This window comes from Acomys russatus, chromosome 32 (genome assembly GCF_903995435.1).
Source record: "Acomys russatus chromosome 32, mAcoRus1.1, whole genome shotgun sequence".
Taxonomy (NCBI): Eukaryota; Metazoa; Chordata; class Mammalia; order Rodentia; family Muridae; genus Acomys; species Acomys russatus.
In genome coordinates, this window is record NC_067168.1 from 19,512,805 (window position 1) to 19,538,420 (window position 25,616).

The following is a 25,616-nucleotide window of genomic DNA, read 5'->3' on the forward strand; positions in this document are numbered from 1 at the left end:
AAGTCAAAATTTTATACACAAATAACAGTTAAAATATATTTTGCCTTCATAAAAGGAATAAAAATATATGCTCTAGTACATTATCTTTAAAAACATTTACTTTGTTCTTTTCAATTGTGTCAAAAATATATAATTTCTATTAAATGTCACATGTAATATATTAACACTTGGATATTAAAATAATTCATTCTCATCAATGAAAAAAAATTAATACTGAGAAAAAATTCCAGATAATGTATAACCATTGTGCATTTTCTAAAGCTATAAGCACACTCCTTAAGATGCTATATAATTGAGTTTTTTCATATTAAAAAAATCTGATTAAATATAGAGCAAGTATCTTATTTCAAAACATGCAAGGGTAAAAAAAGTAGTAAGGAAATAAGAAAAGAACAAAACCCAAAGCACGTTTTTCCTTTAATAATTATACCAGTAATGAGTCACCAAGTATTTCTGATATTTCAGCAAATACACTAAACACTCTACCTTAATTCTAATATATGTATACTTTGTTATCAATGCTAAAAAGATGAGATCACACTAAAAGAAAGTGACGGGCAGAACAACAACAAACCAGTACAAAATGGAAAGAATATAATTTAGTTTACACTGAGCCTTCTGGTGGTCAGGAATCATATTTACATTTATAAGAATTGTGAATTCCATGGCATTTGAACTATCATCATTCTCTCTCTCTCTCTCCCTTCTGTGTGTGTGTGTATGTGTGTGTAAATGTGCACATAAATGTATGTGAGTGAAGGTGCCTGCGGAAACCAAAGAGGATGTTGGATCTCTTCAATCCACAGTCAGATGCACTTGAAAGCTGCCTTACACAGATGCTAAAAATTGCACTCAGGTCTTCTAGAAGAAGCTATCTTTCCTGCCCCAATATTTTTAAAAACAATTCTGTAGGTTCACTGAATCCCTTACCTCTGTATGTATAATACTCATCCTAAATCTAGCTCATGAAGTATAATTTCCAACTGTCAAGTATTTCTAATCTGTGTAGATTGTAATCGATCCTTATAGGATAGATTTTTTAGTGTGTGCATAGTTCTTAGTTAATGATGTATTTAGGCAGTGTAGTACAAATGGAATAGGAACTTCCAAAAAACACAGGAAAGGTTTCAGACCCAGGAGAGATGAAATAGGTGCACAGCATCCTGCTCTCTAACTTAATAGAACTAAACACCCAGGACAGGACAACCAGAAGCTTTTTAAGGATGCTGGAAATAAGCAAAAGGCAGCTAAGTGGAGGACCTTAAGTTGTTTTACAGGCTTTCTCACTGAATAGTCACTCTTAGATTGGGTTTGGTCCCCAGCTCTAAGAAAAAAAAATCACAGGAATCTAGGATCCAAGTTCAAGGGCAGAATAAAAGGAAAACCTTGTAGACAGCCGTGCCCTGGAGGACACAGCACACTCAACTGTAAAATGCAACTCAAAAGTGCTATGATGGGGTGGACCAAAAGTGCGGTGTAGCTTATAAGGCAGTCTGTTTGCAAAAACAAACAAACAAATCTATATTTTAGCCTCAAGAGAACAACACAAGTAAGGTAAGAACCAGTTACAAACAGCTTTATATAGTATTTTTACAAAACTCTGAGCAAACAATAGATTATAATCTAACTGGCTAAATGTTTTACAAAACAAACAAGGAAACCAAAGACAATAGACAAATAGCTGCTCTTCATAGCCTATGACTCTCTCAGCTGCTTGCTGTTGGGGTCACCTAATAGGCCTCTCTGACTTACTGTGCTCTCTCACTCGTCTGAGTGCTTGCTCCCTCTCTCATTGATGTGGGAGTGAGCAGAGGCTGTGAGAACAAGAAAGTTATTAGATATCAAACGTCTTTGGGTATCTATTGCTGTGAAGAGACAGCATGACTATAGTGAGAATTTGCACACATATAAAAGAAAGAATTTACGTGGGGCTGGCTTACAGTTCAGAGGTGTATTTCATTATTGTCATGGTGGGAAGCCCAGTGGCACACAGGCAGACATGGTGCTGGAGAGGTAGGTGAGAGTGAAGGCCACTCTGAGCATGCATTAAGTATCTGGGACCTCAAAGCCCAACCCCTAGTGACACACTTCCCCCCAACAAAGCCACACCTTCTACAACAAGGACATACCTCCTAATAATGCCTCTCCCTATTTTATTCAGACTTTCATACCAAATAACCCTCTAACCAAATGACTCACGCACTCACAGCCACTGGAAAAATAACTTCTCAATTTAACCCACTTTTCTGAAGTGGGCTTATTTATCTCTTTCTTTAAGATAGTCAATGTATTGTTTTTGTTAGAGACAAAGTTTATTAATGTCTTTCTTTAGGGTATTTGACATATTATTTGTGTTGGAGGCAAGCCTTGAACTCAGAATCCTCTGGCTTCAGCAGCTCATGTGCCTGGACTTTCTTTTATGGTTAAGTCTGAAAGTCTTAAATTTCATATTACCCTTCCATACCCATAAATTTTACTCTAAGAATTGGAACTATTTTTCTAAGCATTTGTAGAAATAGAATTTGTAATATTAAAGTACAATTTTGCTAGTTAACTGAAGTGCTTTGGCTTTTAGAGCTTTTCCTGTCACTTGACACAGTCCTATAGAACTTGTGTACGTACACGCATAATGCATGCACAGATAGTTATATGATGTGTAGGTGTAAATGTTGACCTTGTGTTATGGTTTGAATGTGAAATGCCTTTCACAGGTTCATATGTTTGAGCACTTGGTACCCAGCAGGTAGGACTGTTTGGGAAGGTTCTGGAACTTCTGGGAGGCAGAACTTTGCTAGAGGAAGTACATCACTGGCTGGCCTTTTGACACCTCTCTGTCTGTCTGTCTGTCTGTCTGTCTGTCTCTGTCTCTCTCTGTTTCGTTGTCTCTCTTTCTGTCTCTATCTCTCTGTCTCTCTGTCTCTGTCTGTCTTTCTCTGTCTCTTTGTCTCTGTCTCTCTGTCTCTGTCTCTGTCTTTCTCTGTCTCTCTCTGTCTCTGTCTCTGTCTCTCTCTCTCTCTCTCTGTCTCTCTCTCTTATTCTCCCCTTCCTGTGTGCTGATGAAGTGTCATCACCTGACTCCCTCACGGCCAGATTGGCCTCTTGCTCCTGCTCCTCCTTCCATTATGGACTTTTTCCCTCTGGAAGTCTAAGCCAAAACACCACTTTCTCCCTAAGTTCCTTTTACTTATGACGTCGTATCAAGGAGATCTCCGGTGATATTGCTAGACAATTGTAAAGTTCAATGTTGGGAATTGGGTGGGGAGCCATAAGTGCTTGTTAACTGTATTCAAACTTTTAGTGTTTCAGCTGGAAATGGGTGTCTACCAGAATCTATGGTTAAAAACTCCTTCTCATATTCAAGTTCCCATAATTTGTCCTGTGTTTCAAAATCCTTCCTGCTGAACAGGTGGTTTTCCCCACTCCTCACCTGTGTTAAAAGAACACTGTGATTAAATGGCCCAGCAACCAAAGGGACTTGTGATTTCTGATGGAATGATTTTGACAAAGATGTCCATGAGTGTATATGAGGTGAAATGATTTTCTCTCTAGAACTTCACATAACTGTCAGAAAAGAGCATATACTAACCAAATTGTGATGTGAAAGTTTGTGTATGTTTTACAGTAATAATAATTTTTTGTTTGGTTTTCCTTTTTTTTTTTTTTAATTTAGACTATGCTATCTTTATTGGGTAAAGATTTACATTAAATTTATGTTTTGTTTTCAAAATAACAGGAATACATTGTTCAAAATGAGTGGGTAGTCCAGATCAGAAAGGAATTAGTGACCAGGTTGACAGCAGCTACAGAGAGAAGGTACACAGGGCCAATTTATATTTTAATTATAGCATCACTTTTGTTTTATTATTTTAAGGCAATACCTTGTTAACCTGATACTCTGCCTCCTTTAGCCTCAGCTTCACAGGTCTGGGATCACAGGTATGTGGGTTTTCTCTGTGTAGCCTTGGCTGTCCTAGATTCATTTTGTAGACCAGGCTGGCCTCGAACTCACAGTGCTCTGCCTGCCTCTGCCTCCCAGGTGCTGGGGATTACAGGTGTGCATCACTGTGGCTGGCTGAAATTATGATTCTTATGGCAAATTATATAGCATGAACTTGTTGACATGGCTTTGCTCATGCTCTTTAATTTTTACTAAAGCATAAATTCTTTTCTTTTTCTTCTGTGCCTTTTTGGCATTTTAAATATTTGGTTATGTTTCATCAATTCAACTACAACACTGTCCAATCATTTTGCCAACCGTGCGATGTTATGTCTTGGGATAGGTCCAGTATATTAGTCAGAGTCCTCTTGAGAAAAAGAGCAACAGGGAGTATGCAGCTAGAGATATGAGCTTGGGCTGCTGAGACTGTTCAGCATTTAGGTTGCATGACGCCAAGCTTGATGACCTAGGGCACACACGCTAAAGGGAGAGAACTGATTAGGAAAAGCTGAACTCTGAAATACTCATATGCCTCTTTGTATGTGCACATGTTCACACATGCACATGCACACATATGTGGGTATACCCAAACACACATGCATGCATGGACACACACTCTACACTAAAAATAAGTAATCATAATTTTAAAATGATGTATAGAGTTATAAATTGTTTTTACACAAAGTCTGAGAGTCAAAGTCAAATCTAAAGTAGAAATCAAAAGCATCCCATTGTGTAATTCAATCTGAGAATCAGGGGAAGCAGTGGAACAGAGTCCAGTTTGGGTCTAAAGGCTTGAAAGCCAGGAGCATCATGAGCAGAACACTAGTGTTCTAACTCAAGAAAAGCAGCAGAGATTTCTCTTCTCCATTCTTCACACTCTCAAAAGGGTAGAGAAAGCCTATCTTCATGAGGTGGAGAAATCTAGTTATTCATTCCACAGCTTCAAATGCTAATCTCAATTCAAAATACTTTCTAAACACATCCAGACTTCAGGATGGTTTGAGCGTATTATGGCTAATTTTAAGTAGGCATATAAAATTAACCACCATGGATATACTGATTGTCAGCTGTGAAGTCATATATCTCCTTGTAAGTATACTTAATTAAAAAAAAAAAGAGAGATAAGGTTAGTTTTATCATTTTGACACAAACTAGAATCACCTGAAAATAGAACCTTCATTAAAGAGTGGTCTCCATTAGATTTGTCTGTGAACATGTGTGTGCAGCATTGATTGATTGGTTGAATGATTGATTACTGATAGATGAGGGAGGACCCAAACCTTTATGGGAGATACCACACCTGTGCAAGTATGCCTGGAATGTTTAAGAAAGGTAGCAGAAAAGGCCACATTAAGCAAACCAGTAAGCAGTTTCCCTCCGTGTTTCCTGCCTCTACAGAATTCTTGCCCTAACTTCCGTCAACGATGATCAATGGTCAGGCTGTGTAGCACAAACAAACCCTTTCTTCCACAAGCTTTTCTTGATCACATTGTTTCTTGAGGCAGCAGGAGGTAAACTACGATGGAAACTTTTACTAAAGTATATCGTATTGATGTGATGAACCTGACCATGCTTTTATGCCTTGGAATGTTTTATGGGAGGAAATGGAGAACTTTGGAGTTTTGGGGCTGGAAAAGCCACCAAGAGTTCAGAACTTGATGAGCTATTGTTGGAAATTGGGCGACAATGCTGAGATCACTGCTGATGATTTAGGCCTGGATTATGAAGTGTCAGAGGTAAAATTGAGTCCATCAAAGACTATGAGAGCTCTCCAAGTAATCATCTGAAATAAGAATCTGTGGTTTCTGGTAAGCTAGTATCTAATTGACTGTGATTAACAAGTGACCAGCACCATTAAACTGAATCCTTGGCTTTACTGAGACCATTGAAATAGCTTATCTGGGGCTAAAATAAACAACTGTGATGAATAAGAGACCAGTATCTCTGAAGTGAAATCTTATGTGAATTATTTCTTCAAAGTGGGTCAGTGCAAGAATCTGTGGTCCACTGTGGGGGACCAAGAATACATCTTCAGCTAGAATTGAATAGGACAGTGTGTAGGAGTTGCCCTCACAGCTCCAGTTTGGAAGGAAGCAAGCAAACATGAGTAAATGAGCACTATTTCGAATCCATTCAGTTTTCTTCTGGGGATTTCTATGCAAAAGGGTGTGGTTCCTGAGCACAGAACAGGCAAACATTGACTATTTGAGGCAGGCGGTTTTATTAGATGGATCTGGAGGTATAGCCATTAAAGACCTTCCAAAACTGGCTGTTTCAGATGAGCAGACAAGATTCTCAAATTCCAGATATAATCAGTCTTATGCCTTGGAGTTCCATTCTTTCTGTCCCTAGAACATTCCAGGAGCCCAATACCTGTACCTGGTCTTTGTTATTTTATGGGTTCTTCTTTTTCCTATCCTTTATTCCCCTGGTATCACCCCCTATCACTGGATAGGAGAGAAATAAAGATTGGGGGCAGGGAGATAAATAGAGATACAATCTTCTAATTTAATTTCTTTCCTTTTGTTTCTTCTTTGAGCACGACTACTAATAAACTGCAACAACCACTCCCCACCCCACCCCTACTCCCACCCCCAGAACAACCAACAACTATCTACCCTGCCTATTGGGGCTCTAGAATTTATATACACTCTGAAAAGTTCTCAGGATCCCAAATGTCTCACAATTGCAAAACTATCTGCTTTTGGCAAAACCACACCTCTGCTAGAGCATGAGGCAAATCACAGTCAGCTGCTGCAGGCAGTCTGAAGCAGCGCCATATCTCCACACCTGGATTAAAATAAAACATATTTGTATAATATTTCTGTGTTTTTTAAGAAATCAAACTTCCAGAATTCTCACTACAATACCAGTGGTGAGGAACTTGGCCAACAGCTTCTGTTAGATGTGTGGATGTGAAGGATGTAGTTAGCTTTGGGCTTGTCTGCCAGTTCGGCTCTTAGGTTCATGGCATTTCTTCCTGAGTGCCTGCCCCATTGGATCTATTCTCCAAAGGTTCTTAGAAAACTGTGTCACCATCATGGGCTGGCCAAAAGCTTCCTAAGTCCTTCTGATAAGCATCATGTGGGTGATGATCAAGCCCCAAGGCTAGACTAGATGGAAAGTCAAGCCCTGACTGGATTGTGCAGTTCTAGCACTGGTGTCAGGTCTTCTCCAGAACCATTTCAACTATAGTTTAGTACAGTGTTTTTCTTTGTTTTGCCTTCCTTTCTTCCCTATAGTATCCAATCTGTTGTCAACTTGTCCCTTTTTGTGTATATATGTTACACTTCTTAAAAAGTATCATTTCAATTCCTTTCTTTACAATGGGAATTTGAATGCTCAGCATTACTAAGACGTAAATGCTGTCCTGAACTCACCCTTCTGCCCAGATTCCCTTCTTGTCTGCCAAGTAAACCTAGAATAAAGTGAAAACTCTTTACAGAGGGCTTCTGGAGGTTAAGTGTGTCTGCTGTGTTGCTGACAGAGCTTCCTATTCTTCTTTGGATATGTCTCTCGGCAAGTATGCCAAATTCACCTCCCAAATCAGGGTTTTCACTTTCTATCCAGTTCTTTCTCCACTGTTTCTCCCTTCAGCAGCTCACAAAGCTTCTCTCTTCCCGGCAATTATATCTTCATTTAAGCTATATTTATCTAAAAGAAATGCCTTGTTTGTGAAAACTGGATTTTAGAAACATTTTCTTTCTCCTGGAAGTTAATTGTAAACTGCTCAAGTGCAAATTATCTTCTTGATAATTGTTCCTCCTCATTGTACAACAGATACAGTCACATTATAGATCATCTATAAATGTTTGCTTATTTAGAAGGAATTTACTATAAAAACTATGTGAATGAGTCATCTATGTATTTTCTGGTTTCTAAGCCCTACTTTTAATGACATGTGGATTTACTTCATCTGTGTTCTACTTAGGCTCACTGCTTATTCCAAATAGTAGCTGTCAGTGCTGTTATGTTATGGAGCATAGAAACTGCTCTTCTATGAACTATACAAATAAGTTTATGAAACTTCACTGCAGCTATACTTATTATTTCACATTTAGAAGTATATACATATATAGTATATACATATACTGTATATAGAAACTATAATAATTACAGTTGTATATAAATGTATATAGAACTATAATATTGTATATGTAGTATAATGTATTAGAGTTCTCTATATATACATGTGTATATATAACCATATATGTATATATACATTTATTATATATAGTATATAATATATATTATATACATATAAATACCATATATTATATTTTATAAATATAACATATGCATATAAATTTATTTTATATATTAATATTTATAAATAAATGTGAATATATAAATTTATATATACATGTATATATGGAACTATATTGTATGAAGTTCTATATACATAGAACTATATAATATTTGGAGTAGAGAATTCTTTATTTTCAAGTGAACCATTCTGGGTACTTGGGGGTTGTGGTGGCATTCCTGGTTTCCAACCATCAGACTCCAGTTCCACCCTTCTCATAAGCTGTAGAAAATATGCAAATCCCTCCACACCTTGACAGATATCCATACAGTAGAAGACCGTCCCCTGTTCTAGACCTAGAGGAGACATTATTGTTCAGGATTTTAAGTTACCGTATTCTTTTTGGCAGGATACTTTGGTCCTAGAAATAATAGTTCACATCCTTTGCTTTGGTTTTCTCATTAACACCTTTTTCCATGAACACATGCCAAAACTTTCATATAAATAACTCTAGTCATTCATGCTTTCATCTCACATATTAAACATGTCATATTTGAATGGTAAGGGTGTTGTGCTAATTTTTTTCATGGAATTCTGAACAGATGTCTTCTTACTCAAGATCGGTCACCATTAACATACCAAAACATCAACCTCACAAAAGTCCAATTTGAGGATTTTAGAGGACTATGGGGAACAGGTTACATACAATAGTATGGCTGTCTCTTAGCCAGCTGCAGCATGAAATAGCTTAGCACATTCTGGTTGGTTTATAACTCACAAAAAAATATGTCCCTACAACTCTCAGCATAATTTGGAGACAGCTCAAATGGCAGGAGAGTCTGGTCTCCACAGCAGTTTATAACTGCTCCTGTAATCTTGTGATTGTGTGACTGTTCTACAGTTTAGCTTTTTCTGATAAGTTAGATTTGTTTACTTCCTGAGGATTATGAGTTGTCCTCTTTCCTCCAGATGGGAATGTTTGAATTGATACAGAGCTAAAGGAAAAGTTTTCTGTCTCCTCTCTTCACAACTCGGTACCCTCAAAACAGGTAGATATGAAATTACAGATGCTTCATTGGGATAAAAAATAGCAACCACACTTTAAAGTTCATAGGTACAAGAGTTGAGATGTCAACTTATAGACAGAGTAATTCCAAAATGAATAGTCATATTTCACTTTTCTGTGCAGTAACACATTATTTGGCTTACTCCTGTTTCAGGAACTTCGGGACATCCTGATTCCTCAGGGCCTCGGACTGGCTACCCAGCCCCACCATCCTTCTATGCAGATGCAGGCTCAGCCTTTTTTGTTATCCAAAGCCAACCAGAATCTAGCCACCCAGGTGGACCTGATGTAGGCCCCATGGATTCCAGCATCACCTACTCTGATGTGCCACCTGGATTGGAATATTTACTCTCAGTGAGTTCAGATGAATAAAAAGTTTATAAGTAAAACCATACATCCATTTTACTTATGTGGAGGAAATCACCATTTATTCATAAAAGGTAGAGACAGTAAAATTTTATTTTGACAAAGGGTGCTTTTGGTGCCACAGGCTGGCCTGGACTTCCTCATTATCTACCTCAGGATCCCAAGTGTTGAGATTATTACAAAACATGGCTATGTATTCTTCTTAATGAATCCCTCTTATTTTTATGGATTTGTTTTATTTGTGAAGCAAAGTTTAAATTCCTTAGGAAACTATATTTTCTATTACCTTGGAAGTGACTTATGACAATGGTCAAACACTAGTATACATTTAAAACATGTTTCTAGACTTTGTTATAATCACAATATTTAATAAATTCATTAATTTATTATTTAACAAGTTCATACATGTCTACAATAACATTGTAGTCACATTAATCCACCTACTTCTCTTGCTCCTATTCCCACAAGTATTTCCGACCAAGGCCTCATCCCATTTTCTTGTCTTTGCGTGTATGCGTATATGTATTTTGTTTGACTGTTTGCCTAGATAACTAAGGAAGTTGAACATTCCTTTAGGTGTTTCTCAACCATTTGATGGTCCTCTGTTGAGATTTCTGTGTTTATCTCTGTACCCCCATTTAATTTGGCTTGGCAGCATTTAATTTCTTGAGTTCTTTATATATTTTGGATATTAGCCCTTTGTTAGATATAGGGTTGGCGAAGATCTTTTTCCATTCTGTAGGCCTTCATTTTGTCCATGGTGGTGGGGGAGAGTGGGGACTGCCTCTGACACAAACTCTGGTGCCCCTGAATTGATTATTTTCCCTTGGTGGATAGGCCTGGCTGGTACACAGAGGAAGGGGAAGCAGGATATGAGACCTGATTGGCTGTGGTCATATAGTGAGAGGAGGAGGCCCTCTTCTGTCAGAGGTCTAGGGGAAGGGAATGGGGAGGAAGAGTGAGAGAAGGTGGGAATGGGAAGATACAAGCAGAGGGATAACAATTGGGATGTGATCTGAATAAATTATAATACATTTAAAAAAGAAACCCATATAATTTAAATAGAGCTCTCCTTGGGCATCTGTATTGCCCTATCCACAGGTGTATAGGTAAGTTCCTAGCAGCTAAATCACTAAAGACTTCACCCCAGCAGCCTAAGACCAACAACAGTCTTCCAGTCAGGGATTTTTGAGCCCTGTGAACCTCTTTATTATCTGTGACTAAATGGTTACAAGCTCAGCCTTGTGTGGACCCTATGCAGGGAAACACAGCTTCTCTGAGTTCATCCTTGTAAGGCAGTACTTCATTGGCCTCTTCTCATCGTCTGGCTCATTCTTTCTGCCCCATCTTCTGTGATGTTCTAAGCCATGGGGTGGATGATACCGGGATAGGGGTGTTCCAGTTAGGACTAAGCACTCAACAAGCACTTGTTAGCAGCACCTTGGCCAGTGATGGATCTCTGCATTAGTTCAACATTCACTGCAAAGAGAAGTATGTGTCTTTGATCAAGATTGAGGGCAATACGGAGTCTGTCTATAAATATAAATATTTTGGAGGCAGTTTGCTGATATCTCCATTTAGTAAAGGGCTAGGTCCATGCCCAGTGCCTTGGACGTTCCCAACCATGTGGCTTTGGCCAGGTCCACAGTTCAAGGTGTCAGACCTCAAATCCTATAAAGAAATCAGTTGTTTCCTGCATAAGAGCTGTGCCACTGTTTCAGCAGTAGGGCATCTTGCTGGCAAGTTGGTATTATAAACTATACAAGGTCTGAAGGTCCTAAACTTTTGAAATCTAGCAGCATGTGAAGGAAGCTTCCAGTTCAGCTGAAGTATGGGTCCTGCCATAGTGTATAGGAGCTCCAGGAAGAGAGCTCTACTTCCGGTGGGCAATCAGTGCCAATGGCCAGAGCCTGTGCAGTTTGAGGAGGCTCTGGGACCTTATTTGTCAGTAATTCCTAGGGAGATGTTCCACTCCGGTCACTTGGATTTTATTCGAATAACCCATGACTTCTAAGATAATCATTATCCACTCATGCATGGTACATTCATTCTGACATTTTAAAATCATGAAGCCTATAGAGTAGTAAGTTGTGATGTGCGTTCTTCGTCTTGGTCTTTGTTAACCCTCTCTGTGTTCCTTCTGATCTCCCCAGTCACTCACCCTGTTTCAAACTTGCAATTCCCAGTATTGCCTCAGTTTTAATATCGCGTGTATGCTATCTCCTCCAGTTGCTATAAGGCCTCTTCAGCTTTCACAGCCCTTCTATTCCTCTTCTTCCATTGGGGTTTATACAGACATTACAACTTAAATTGACACATCTAAATATTCAAATCTGTCTGGATGTGGGAGGGAGCATATGGTGTTTGATTTTTCTAAGTTAGAGCTTACTTCACTCACCATAGTATCTTCCAGTTCTATCAATTCACCTTCAGATTTTATCATTTCAATTTTCTCTACAGATGGATAAAATTCCACTGTCTGTATGTACTACATTTTCATTATCCAGTCATCAGTTGGTGAATATCTAGGTTTATTCTATCTCTTAGCTATTTTGAATAGAGCAGCAATGACCATATGGGTACAGACATCTCTGCAGTAACATATAGAGTTCTTTGAGTATGTGTCCATAAGTGACATAGCTGGGACATATGGAAGTTTTATTCTCAATCTTCTGCAAAACTTTCAGATCGACTTTCATTGTGTCTGCATTAATGTATAATCCCACTAAGAGTATAACTCAGGGATCCTAAGACCTGATGCTCTGAAAGTATTAGAGGGAAAAGTAATGAGTACACTTCCACACATAGGCATGGTGAGGACTTTCTAAATAGGACGCCAGGAGTATGGAAAATAGGACTGACAATCAAGCAATGGTCTCTCATGAAAATACACTTTCTTAACACAAACTGTTAAATGAGTGGAGAGGAAGCCCAGGGAACAGAAGAAAATTTTTGCTACCTATACATATGACAAATGATTAGTATGTGGAGTATAGAAAGAACTCAAAAAACTAAATATCAAGAAAACAAAACGCTCAACAAAAAAATGAGGCTGTAGATTTGACCAGAGAGTTCCCAAAAAGAAGAAATTCCCATGGCTCGTAAGCACCTTTAAAAGTGTTCCCTGTACTGAGATATGAAATGTAGATTAAAATATTTTTAATGTTCTATCTCACTCTGAGCCATTATCAAAAAGGCAATTGACAACAAAATCTGGCATGGATGTGAGGAGAGGGGGGAATGTTTATACAAAATAATGTTATAAGGGTTAGCTGTGCTTTACAGAACCTCTATGATGTGTAAGTTCGATGATTGTAACCATTTACTCAAGAGGAAACTATGGTCCATAAAAGTTGCCTTAGTGGCTCAGAGTTATAAGCCCAGGAAGGCAGACTTCCTTCTTAAAGCTCATACCTTGATTCTGTATCCTGTGTTCCTTAGTCACAATACTGAATATATGCCCTGGTGTTTTAAATAAACATTTAGTAAATCTTAGAGGTCAGATTCAGTAACAGTACTGAAAATGAATTTATGTTCTGTGTGTAGCGTTATCTACTATTTACTTGTAATTAGTAAAATTATATTTTTATAGACACTGCTTCTAGTAGACAAATACAATGTTTCAATGCCAACAGTAAGAGAAAGAAAATTCTGGGTTTAGTAGTACTGCATGTAGTTTACAATAGCACTTGCTTTTTTTATAAATATAATAAGCACAATTTTATATTTGTTTTCAGATTTTATAAAAACCATCTAGAAAGATCTTTGCTTTCTAATTTTTATAGATAATTCAAATTAAGCCAAACTGACCTAGTTCCCCCACATTAATAGTGAATACATTCAGTAGATATGTATTTTAGTGGAAAAGCTGTTAAATATGGGGTTATTCATAAATAAACAATTATGAGAATTTGATGCTGATAAATGCTTGGCAAATGCTTATAAATAATATTAAATAACAAATATGTAAATCTAAATTTGGTTATGTGAATCATCTGAACTTCTTGATTTTCTTTTCACTGTGACAGATAGATCATATTGTGATTCATCAGCAGTTTGAGTTTGTGGAAGGTGTGTATTTATTCCTTTCATATTTCTAGAAAGGCATGCTCAACACTACAAATACAGCATTCTTGATGAGGCAGGGTGGCAAGCTTGAGTGCATATGATGTATTCCCTCATAGCCTTTAAACACATGACTTTATCAGGATATTTTCATTTCTGAAAATATACCTGTTGGCAAATATTGGCCAGCTGCCCTTTTGATAGACACGACTTTGAAAGAGAACACCCAAAACTTACCTTAGTCCTCATCGCTACAAATCACTGCATGTTTTATCGCCATACTGGATTTCTTAGCTGCTTTCTGCTAAGCTGTGACCAGTGTGAGACATGCAGAGAGCTTCAGGAAATGTCTCAGGTCCCACAGTCATTGGTGCTTTGGAAATGGCATGGAGATGCTCTGTAAAATCATTGTTAGTGCCCTGACCATGGAATCTAGGTTTTATAGGGGTCCTCTGCACTTCTCACGTCAGCAGAGGGCTCTTTTGTACTGGAGTTACTGAGTAAGAGCATAGGCCAGGTGCCCACAGATGTCTCCTCAGGTCAAGTGTGTGCAGGTGTATAAAGGAACTGAGGAAGCTACTAGAACATGTGACAACTGCTGGGGGAAAGATACGGCAGGAAGAGGTATGAACTTGCATCTCCTATCCATCAGAGCATTATAAAAATTAACTGAAATCTAGAGGCCATCTTTGGAATCTAGAGGCCTGTTTGGAAATCTTTTCCCTCAGAAGAGATTAGAATATACATTGGGTGGCAGGCACGCTTCTTGACTTAGTAAAATATGTAATTTTATTTATGTCATTAAATTGCCTTTAATGTACATCATCTGATATTGTAGTATCTTTGGAATATGTTTTTAAATTTTTATTTAAATAATTTATTCAGATTACATTTAAATTGTTGTCCCTTCACTTGTATCTTCCTGTTCCCCCCTTTCTCCCTCTTTCACCCTATTCCCCTCCCCTAGGTCTGGGACAGAAGGAGACCTCCTCACCCAGCATATGATCACAGCCGACCAGGTCTCATCCTGGTATACTGCTTACTCTTCCTCTGAGTGCCACCAGGCCTCCCCACCAAGAGGAAGGGGTCAAATAGGGGGCACCAGAGTTCATGTCAAAGTCATTCCCTGCTCTCCACACAACTATGGAGAATGTGCTGTCCATAGGCTAGATCTGAATAGGCGTTTTAAGTTTACTGCATTCATTGTCCTTGGTTGGTACAATAGATTGAGCAGAAGCCCCCCCCCCCCCCGCCCAAGTCCAGACCCACCAGCCTTGATGGTCTTCTTGTAGGGTTCTAGGACCTTATGGATCCTTCTGTTTCCCCATTCTCCTTTACCTCTCTCACCTGGAGTCCCAATAGGAAGTCCCAGCACCTATCCCAAACTCCTGGTAAGTGAAGACTTTTAGGGGACATCCTTGTTGGGCTAGTGTCCAATTATAAGTGAGTATATACCATGTGTGTCTTTCTGAGTCTGAGATAACTCACTCAGGATGATCATTTCTAGTTTCATCTGTTTGCCTGCAAATTTCAGGATATCCTTGTTTTTAATAGCTGAGTAGTAGTCCATACTGTAATGTACCACAGTTTCTTTATCCATTCTTTGACTGAGGGACATCTAGGTTGTTTCCAGATTCTGGCTGTTACAAATAAGGCTGACATGAACATGGTTGAGCAAATGTCCTTGTTGTGTGGTGGAGCATCTTTTGGGTATATCCTAAGGGGTAGAAAAGCTGGGTTTTGAGGTAGCCCTATTTCTAGTTTTCTGAGAAAGCACCAGCTTGATTTCCAAAGTGGTTGTATAAGTTTGCACTCTCACCAGCAATGAAGAATGTTCCCCTTTCTCCACATCCTCGCCAGCATATGCTGTAACTTGAGTTTTTGATCTTAGCCATTCTGATGGATGTAAGATGCAATCTCAGAGTCATTTTGATTTGCATTTCTCTGATAACTAAGGAAATTGAACATTTCTTTAAGTGTTTTTCAGCCATTCGATATTCCTCTGTTGAGAATTCTCTGTTTAATTCTGAGCCCCATTTCTTAATTGGGTTATTTGATTTGGTGGTGTTCAGATGTAGGGATAGTGAAGATTTTTTCCCAGTCTGTAGGCTGTTGCCTTGTTCTGTTGACAGTGTCTTCTGCCTTATAGAAGCTTCTCAGCCTCATGAGGTCCCATTTATTAATTGTTGACCTTAGAGCCTGGGCTGTTGGTGTTCTGTTCAGGAAGTTGTCTCCTGTGCCAATGAGTTCCAGGCTCTTTTCCACTTTTTCTTCTAGCAGATTTAGTGTCTCTTATTTTCTGTGGAGGTCTTTAATTCACTTGGACTTGAGTTTTGTGCATAGTGACAAATATGGGTCTAATTGCATTTTTCTACATGTAGACATCCAGTTAGACCAGGACCAGTTGTTGAGGATGCTGTCCTTTTCCATTGAACAGATTTGGCTTCTTTGTCAAAGATCAAGTGTCCATAGGTGTATGGATTTATTTCTGGGTCTTTGATTCGATTCTATTGATCAACCAGCCTATTGTTATGTAGTACCATGCTGTTTTAATTACTGTTGCTCTATAGTACAGCTTGAGATCAGTTATGGAGATTCCTCTGGAGGATCTTTTATCATACAGGTTCGTTTTAGCTATTCTGGTTTTTTGTTTTGTTTTGTTTTGTTTTGTTTTTGCTTATGAAGTTGAAAATTGATCTTTCAATGTCTTTAAAAAATTGTGTAAGTATTTTGATAGTGATTGCATTGAATCTGTAAATTGCTTTTGGTAAGATGGCCATTTTTATTATGTTAATTCTCCCAATCCACAAACAAGGGAGATCTTTCCATCTTCTGATGTCTTCATTAATCTCATTCTTCAGAGATTTGAAGTTATTTTCAAACAAGTCTTTCACTTGCTTGGTAATAGTTACTCCTAGATACTTTATGTTTCTTGTGGCTGCCGTAAAGGGTGTAGTTTCCCTAATTTCTTTCTCAGCATGATTGTCATTTGTATACAGGAAGGCTACTGACTTTCTTTTAGTTAATTTTGTATCCAGCCAATTTGCTGAAGGTGTTTATCAGCTGTAGGAGTTCGCTGGTGGAATTTTGGGGGTCACTTATGTACACTATCATATCATCTGTGATTAGGGATAATTTGACTTCCTCCATTCCTATTTGGATCCCCTTTATCTCCCTTTGTTGTCTTATTGCTGTAGCTAGAACTTCCAGAACTATATTGAAGAGATATAGAGAGAGTGGGCAGCCTTGTCTAGTCCCTGATTTTTGTGGATTTTTTTTTTTTTTTTTACTGATTTTCACCACATGAGTTTATGATGAACATTTTTACCTTACTCTTATTGGAAAGTAAATAGATGCTACAGATAGAACCATATATAGTGTGTGTGTGTGTGTGTGTGTGTGTGTGTGTGTGTGTGTGTGTGTGTGTGTGTTTACATGCCTAGGACTCAAATCTCCAGTCTTGTGTATACTAACCAATTATACTACCACTGAACTATATCCTTCATATAGATTCTTTCATTTTCTGAGTTTTAGTTTTCCAAAGAACTGGGAGGAAATTAGAGGCCCTGTATGCTTTGTTGGTGTCACTTTACAGATAAACAAGTATAGAATAAGCTACATAACTGAACTGCTATTTGAATTATAGATGCTCTCTAAATTTAAATAATTAATTATCAAAATAGTTAACAATTTTTTTTGGTAAAATATTTGTGGTGTGTGTCAATTTTTAAGAGACTGGTGGCCTTGTGGACACACAGAGGAAGGGGATGCAGGTTACCCTGATGAGACCTGATAGGCTGTTGTCATATGGTGGGGGAGGAAGTCCTTTTCTGGCAGAGATCTAGGGGAGGGAAATAAGGCAGAAGATGAAGGGCCGGGTAGGAACTTGAAGAGCAAGGGGATAACAATGGGATGAAATGTGAATAAATTATAATAAATAAATTAATTAAAAGAGACTGCTTCCAAGGGTACTTCAAGTCTCATCAAAGACTCAGAAATAAGTCCACAGTACTAAGACTTCTGAAGGACATTTTTCCATGAACAAATTTGACTATTAATTGATTCTGTCTCTAAACGCGAGAAGCTAGTTCCCATCACTAGCTTTTGGTAAGATGACATCTGATTATCTGCCTTTGACTCCTTTCTGTTTTTATCATAAAATAAACACCACGAAAGAGGACTTCATTAGTGATGCCTGTTGCATTGTGATATAATGGCATAGCACTGCGATATGACAGTTGAAATTCGAACTGAGTTGCCATGCACTTTCTCACACTCATTCCCTGTCCAGGACCCACCTCCACTCCTCAATGGCACCCTGTGCTCAGTACAATGTTGTTATTCACCTTCCATTTTCAATCTCTCCCATGTTACATGTGTGCATGGAGTGTACATCTCCCTACTGCTCCACTATAGTGCAAAAGAAACTACGGTTTATAAAACAAAATCTTAACCCAACTGGTTTACTATAGTAATTTTTAAACATCATGCATTCTTTAGCCACTCAATAACACATGCTACAGAAGTGAACATTTATCCACACATCTTTCACCACTGTCTCCATCCCATATAGCAGTCTCCTTCATGAATTGGACCATAGAGGTACCAACAATAAGTGCTTTGTTTTCCATGTCTCCCAGAAGCACTCAATTTTGTCTTAGTTTGCTAGCTTCTCTTCTTTTTCTTTTGCCTTTCCTTCACTAAGAATGGAATATATGTGTATCTTCTCTTTGCCATCCCTTGAACTTCTTGGAATATCATCTAAACCTGGACTATCTATCTATATATTATACCGTCTTAGGATAGCTTAAGAACTTTAATGCATGGTTGATTATGATTTCATCCTTTGTTTTTTGTTTTTGTTTTTAGCCATTTTAGGTATTGAAACTGCTAACAAATACAAAATCAAAGACAAACTTGGGCAGAAGGTTTACTATGCAGTAGAAGAGTCTAGTTTTTTCACACGCCTTTGCTGTGGGGACTACAGGCCTTTCTCCATGAGTATCCTTGATAACTCAGGTCATGAAGTCATCGCTCTGAAGCGACCACTAAGATGTGACTCTTGTCTCTTTCCCTGCTGCCTCCAAAAGGTCTGTGAATACTTACCCACCCAATTAGCAAGATAGTTTATGAAGATTTTTTTTTTTTTTTTGCTTCTGGGCAATCCCAGCACTCAGGGAGGCAGAGGGAGGTGGATCTCTGTGAATTTGAGGGCCAGCCTGGTCTACAAAGCAAGTCTAGGACAGCCAAGAACACACACAGAGAAGCCCTGTCCTGAAACAAACAGACAAACAAAGAATATTTACCATGTTATTGACATTAAAAAAAACGATCCATGAGCAATACTTTGGTCTTCATTGAGCTGTATAGGAAGGAACATACATAAGTAAGCTTGCGTTCTTGAGTAATCTCCCCTTTGTAGTTGAGTAACAGTTCAAATGACAGTTTCAGGTGTTCACAGGAAGGCATTTGGCCACATCTCTTGTCAGATATGATCATGACAGGTATGACTCAAAGTAATGGAGCTACATGTCTGAGGATGTCCTGGAATATTGTTCTAGAAATGAATGTAGCAATATCTGAGGAGAATGTGTTTGATGAGGAACATCCTACAACTGAGCAGCCATATAACTTGGTCATGAAGCCTGGTCATCAGGTTACCGAGAAGAGACTTGATACCCTATGAGCATATACAGGGGAAGGTAATCCCCCTCAGGAACAGTCATAGGGGAGGGGAATAAGGGGGAAAGGGGAGGGAGGGAAGAATGGGAGGACACAAGGGATGGGATAACCATTGAGATGTAACAAGAATAAATTAACAACAAAAAATTAAAAAAAAAAAAAAAAAGAAATGATCCTGCATGGGCCTCCTAGTAAATAGATAGCAGGGGCGTGAGCACAGTGCTTGAAGTCCTCTCATACAATCTCAGGACTAACAGTTGGAAATTCTCCAGTGACCACAGTTCTGTCCATGTAGATAAGCTACTGTTTATAAACAAGCTCAAGAAAAAAGGTTGTAAATAATTTAGACGGTATTTATTAATGAGCATATTAATGAAGCATCCAAGCTTTTAAGAGTTCAATTCATCCCGTCTATGTACTAGCTGAAGAATCTGGTGCAAGTTAATTCACCTTTCTTTGGTGTAGTTGCCTCCTCCATGAATTAAGAAAAAAGAAACAGCGTTGATCTAATTAAGGGGTGTTGTAGATTGGAGCCATTCTTGGTAAATGAAGCCACAAATACACAGTATGAGGGTAAACATATTTACCAATGTTTTTCTATTTGTAGATAGAAGTCCAAGCTCCTCCTGGTGTGCCAATAGGTTATATTACTCAGACCTGGCACCCATGCCAGCCAAAGTTCACAGTTCAGAATGAGAAGAAGCAGGCTGTTCTAAGAATTATTGGTCCATGTGTCACATGCAGCTGTGGAGGAAACGTTGATTTTGAGGTAGCAGATGAGATCGTCTTCATTGGATTTTCTTTCCTTATTAAATAGGACATATTTTGCAAGAAGCTACCATTGTATTAAAGGAAGATATTTTTGTATGAATATTTCAAAAGAGAAATAAGGTGGTCAGAGAAATATTTTGTGGTCCAACAAAAGGTCAATGCTTCTCCTATTAAAGGAGAAAAAGGTGCAGCCATCTTAAAAATATCCACAACTTCTGTATTGTCTACTCTTCTCATTGGTGTAACCAATACCTATGAGAAGCAATTTAAGGGAAAAAACAGCTTATAGTTTAAGGGCACAGTGCTCCTCAAGCACTGTATCACATGGTGCACAGATCTACATGTAACCAGAATACCTATATACATAGAATAAAAATAAATTATTCTTTATTTTAAAAGAAAGAGTTAGTACAGACATAGTGCCTGGTGTCCAATTATGCTTCGCTGGGCCTCCTTGCTATCCTTATATTGAATTAGTTCATTGGAAAACATTTTTCTTTGCTTTACTTTTGGAGGGCTTTTTGAAAGCTGAGGGAATTTTTGTCACTTATCTAGCTGATTCTCTTCAAAGATCAGAATATCTCATAAACATTAGGTCTATATTTTCACAGCAGGGGCAAAGCATTCTAGAGCTGATGAGGGCTATCCCATCCTAATATGCCCTTAGAACTCTATCTCCATTCTCACAGATCCCTGGCTCCAGGTTCACTTTGTCACATTGCCTACTGCCCTTGTCAACCATGCAGCTTTCTGTTCCTCTATTGGAATCCAGTTACACGTACAGAAAGCCTTGCCTCCATTGAGCTAAATATCTAGTCACAGACATGAGCAGTTCTAAGAGAATACAGGGGCTGCAGAGACAATACAAGAGATCTTACAAAGCATGTATGTATAATGTTCTAAGCAAGTGTGTGTGTGTTTAGTATGTACTATGAATACTTTATATATTGGTTTGTGTAAAGCGAGATCTAATACATGAGAAGGCCTCCAGACATGCACAGCGTTATTTTTATTTTCAGAAACACTAACAGCACTTAAGCTGGCATACAATTTACTTTTAGGAAACAAGTGAGGACACTAGGGAAACATTGTGAAATTGTCACATTTTATACAGCAACCCTTCCAGTATTTAGTCACATGAGAGCACAATTTGAATAAAATATTTGTTTCATGTTATTCAAACAATGAAAAAGGTTTTATTATTAGTTTTCTAGAACTTTTTATGCCTTTCCCTTTGTTCATTGATTTTGTTTCCAATTCAGATCAAATCTCTTGATGAAAAAACAGTGGTTGGCAGGATTTCCAAGCATTGGTCTGGTTTTCTGAAGGAGATACTGACAGATATGGACAATTTTGGCATCCAATTCCCCTTAGACCTTGATGTAAAGATAAAGGCTGTGATGCTTGGTGCTTGTTTCCTCATAGTAAGTCTGTTCCTTGTGATTCTTATTTCCCACGGAGTCTCCAGAACTATCTGGAAATAACTTAGAAAACTGTACATGTAAAGATCACCATCTTATTAAGGTAGACGGGGTGTGAGCATAATTATATTTCTCTGTCTGTATGTATGAAGTTCTCAAAGGAAAAAAGTTAGAGAAAAGAAACTAAACAAAGGAAGATTATGTTCTTACTTCCCAAGTTCTGTAGAGGAGGTGACACTTAGTTCTAACTCCGAGGTTATCTCAGGTGCTTCTTAAACTTTAGACTCACAAGAGGCATAGTTTCTATCCAAAGAGTGCAGGCAGTTTCAAATGCAAAGATAAGAAACTCATCTATGAGAGGCTCTGACTTTACAAAGCAAAAAGTTAAGTTGAGACCTCAGAAAATCAATACTTATATGTAATAAAACTTGCTGAAACCTAAAGATTTGTATCTTGACATACAAGGTTAAATTATCTAATAGGATGAAGTGCAGTATATATAATCAAGTCTCTAGACCTAATTAGCATGTTACAGGAAGTATTTGGGATAAAACAGTGGCCTGAGATTTTTCAGGGCCCACACTAAGTTCCAAGCTCAGAACCAGAAGTTTCGTGAGCATCCAGAAAAATCTCTCATAGTGTCAAGGTTGAAGGTTACAGGGAAATATCTGTGGTTCCCAAAGTTACTTGTAGAGTAGAAACTCTTGCATAATTACATAGGCTAGAGTCATTTTGGAAGAGAAAATGTCCCCACCAGATTGGCCTCTGGTCAAGCCTGTAGTCCATTTTCTTGATTGATGAATGATGCAGGAGGACTCAGATCACTGGGGTAATGCTACCTCTGGACTGGTGGTCCGCTCCCCTGTAACAGGGCAGACTAAGCCATGACAAGCAAGCCAGTAAGCAGCATTGTTTGATGGCCTATGTATCAGCTCCTGTCTACAGGTCCCTCATATGTTTCAGTTCTTGTACTGATTTTTCAGTGATGACTATGATGTGAACCTGTAAGGTGAAATAAACCCTTCCCTCCTCAAGTTGCTTTAGATCATGATGTATTATCACAGTAATATGAATCCTAAGACACTAGATATTACATATTTGCTTTTATTCATTATTCTCTTGAGAGCTAGTATCCCTCTAAAGTCCAAACTGGCCTCAAAGTCATGACAATCCTGCTGCTTGAATCTCCCAAGTGCTAGAATTGCAGGTGTGTGCTCCCACACTCAGGTGAGGTTTTCCCCTTTAATATTTGCTTTTCAATAATGGAAGCAAAGTCATAGATATATCAGAAATGAAATCATAGGTTAGCCAAACATAGTCATGCTAATAACCATAAAAATTACTAGGATTTTAGCAGGCTATGCTCACAAATTTGAGCATAATTAAAACTTCAGTATTGCAACAGTTCTATTTACTTCAATTGACAAATGTTTTGTGTATACATTCATGGGGCTTCACACAGTATTTTGATACAAGTGTGTGTTATGAAATGATCAAACCAAGCTACCTGAATATCCATTACCTCAAGGATTGTCTTTATTTTATAATGTGAACATTTAAAGCCTGCTCTTTTGGCAGCTTTGGAATATACAGTACAGTGATAGACCTCCAGTCATAGGGTCATGAGTGAACTGCTAGGGTTTATCCTTCATTCATAAGCCTTCAGAACCTGCGATACAACTCTGATTCATCCAACCCAACCTCCAACCTTAGTCAGGCGCTACAATTCTAGTTCCTTTGATTAGAATGATGGACTCAACTTTTTTACATTCGGTATGTGAGGTGTGATATGCTGTATTTTTTTTTTTCTGGCTTATTTCAAGTAACATACTATTTGCCAGGCCAATCCATTTTGTTTTTTATGAAAACTGTGATTCATATGAATGTATAGTATCTCATTTGTACATTTGTAGTATATATACTCCATTTCTCTTCGTTATTCTTTTTATTTTGGCTTGGTTTATACTTTGGTTATTCTTTGGTGTCTTGTTTGTCTTTGCTTTGCTTTGATTTGAGAAAGGGTCTCACTGTGTAGACCAATGTGGCTTCAAACTTAAAACTCTACCGCATCCCACTCCTGAGTTCCCTGAATTTTATTAATTTGAAAAGTAACCTAACTTTTATTGCTGAAAATTGACTTTATCATTTTTCTTCTTATCTAGGATTTCATGTTTTTTGAAAGCGGAAAAGGCCAGAGACCAAAATTACGATTATTTCCATGAATCGATGACTGTGTCCTCAGAAAATGTGAAGATCGAACATTGAATGAACACGAAAGGAAACACAGTGGTGGTTTCTTCCACTGAAATCACTAGTCTCTCCTTGAATTAAACTAGGATGTGCATAATTCCACTGCTGTGTGATTGGATTTTCCAGTTATTCAGTTTACTTCCTAGTCACCAGCTTATAGATGCTTATCAAAGTGAATATTCACTTTTTCTTTGGGAAAATGATCATAAGAGTCTGAAACTTTCCTGTTCCAGTCCAGGTCCTGCCATCAAAAAACACTTCACTGAGGAGTGACTCTGTACCTGACCCTGTATCTTCCAACTTCTGTGGTGATTCTTGTGCCTCAATTTACCTAACTGCCAGTAGTGAAAATTTCAATTAATAATGGTATCAACTGTGAGACTCTCATCCATGCCCTGGAGTATGAGCAATTTCCAAAACTGAAACCTGTAGTGGATGTACACATGTTTTTTTTTTTTTTTTTTTTTTTTATCCTACGTGTGGGATGTGAAACAGACTTGTGTGAGAGTGTGCAGGGTTTGTCCATTGGAAACAGACTTATGAGAGAACACAATGTTTATCCACTAGAAGAGGAACCACCTCTTGTGGGGGCATGGTCTTTGCCAACTGATAAATTCATTCATGGACTCTGGGAGGATGTGTGTGTGTGTGTGTGCGTGTGTGTGTGTGTGTGTGTGTGTGTGTGTGTGTGTGTGTGTGAGTGAGTGTGTGTGTATGCCCCAAAACAATAGATTTTGTCTTTTTGGTCTTAGCTTCATTTCCTATTGTTTGGCTGTTCATTGCTCCACTTCGAGATGCTCCAGAGAATGCTTCAAGATTCTGGATTCTTGCTGCTGCTCTGGCTTCTGGCCACTGCAGCTGCAGCTGCAGTCACCTTTGCTGACTTACTAGTTTGCTATTTAATGGGTCTGCTGAGACCCTGACTATGAAGAGTGTAATCACTTCAAGGAAATGAATGAAAAAAGGTCTACTTCTCCTGTTCCCACTAACCTCTTTTCTCTCCTATCTAGGGTAGGTGGGTTGGAAGGGAGGTATAAGCACTGAAGAATTCCAAATACAGTCAGATTGAAAAAGTTCAAAGCCTACAAAAACCATAGTAGAAAGTGAGAAAAAGGCTTCATTGTGAAGACCAGTGATTTCAAAAGATAGGAAAATGGCTTAGGTTTTGCATTTGCATCAAATTCACTCTGGATCCAGGGCAGACACTGATTCTCCTTTCAAGGGAGAGAGAACAGCTATGGGGACTTTCCTTCCTTACTCTCAGCACCTAAAACTATGAAGGCCTTGGAAGGGGGGGAAGAATAAAACCCAGAACAGGGGGAGAATCAATGGCCAACACTATGCTTGAAGAGGATGCTTGGTTTAAAAGATGGAGGTGGGGCTAGGATTCTGATCCTTAGTCAGCCAGCCACAGAGCTCTGACTGACCACCCCCAGCCACACAGTTAAGCTCGTCTGCCTCCTATCTTCCATGTGTATATAGTAGAGAGTTCCCCAATGACGACATCTCATGAATGTGACTCGCGTTACCGTCTCGCCAGCAAGAACAACGCTGCACACACAGGATCCTTCTGCAGTAAAGCTTTAATGCGTCTTAAGAGGGAGAGCATAAGCTTACGACAAGTAAAATGGAGACCCCAAACAGCAGAAACCCATCCCTTATATAGGAAACTGTTCTCCGCTTAGGATGTGTCAGTCCCTGATTGGCTGTTACTCATCAGGCGATATGACGCCTCGGGAGAGGCAGAGCACAACAAGTGGAAAGTTCCTTCGCACATGTGCAGATTACTTGTTTACCAGTTTGGGACAC

At 38.5% G+C, this 25,616-nt stretch overlaps 1 protein-coding gene across 1 annotated transcript; it reads left to right on the top strand.

Annotated features, from left to right (window-relative positions):
- The first annotated feature begins 8,730 nt into the window (after window positions 1-8,730).
- LOC127183882 (phospholipid scramblase 2-like) lies at window positions 8,731-23,779 on the top strand. Its single transcript, XM_051139981.1, has 7 exons — window positions 8,731-8,746; window positions 9,407-9,606; window positions 13,647-13,689; window positions 18,553-18,773; window positions 19,973-20,134; window positions 21,399-21,560; window positions 23,720-23,779. Exons 1-7 carry the CDS (start codon window positions 8,731-8,733, stop codon window positions 23,777-23,779), a joined length of 864 nt encoding a protein of 287 aa, XP_050995938.1.
- Window positions 23,780-25,616: the final 1,837 nt, after the last annotated feature.

What these genes read in the sequence shown, in the direction of transcription:
- LOC127183882 (XM_051139981.1), top strand. An exon ending in GATTGGAATATTTACTCTCA is followed by an intron (nt 9,607 to 13,646) that starts GTGAGTTCAGAT and finishes TCACTGTGACAG; the next exon opens with ATAGATCATATTGTGATTCA. An exon ending in TTCCCTGCTGCCTCCAAAAG is followed by an intron (nt 18,774 to 19,972) that starts GTCTGTGAATAC and finishes TTCTATTTGTAG; the next exon opens with ATAGAAGTCCAAGCTCCTCC.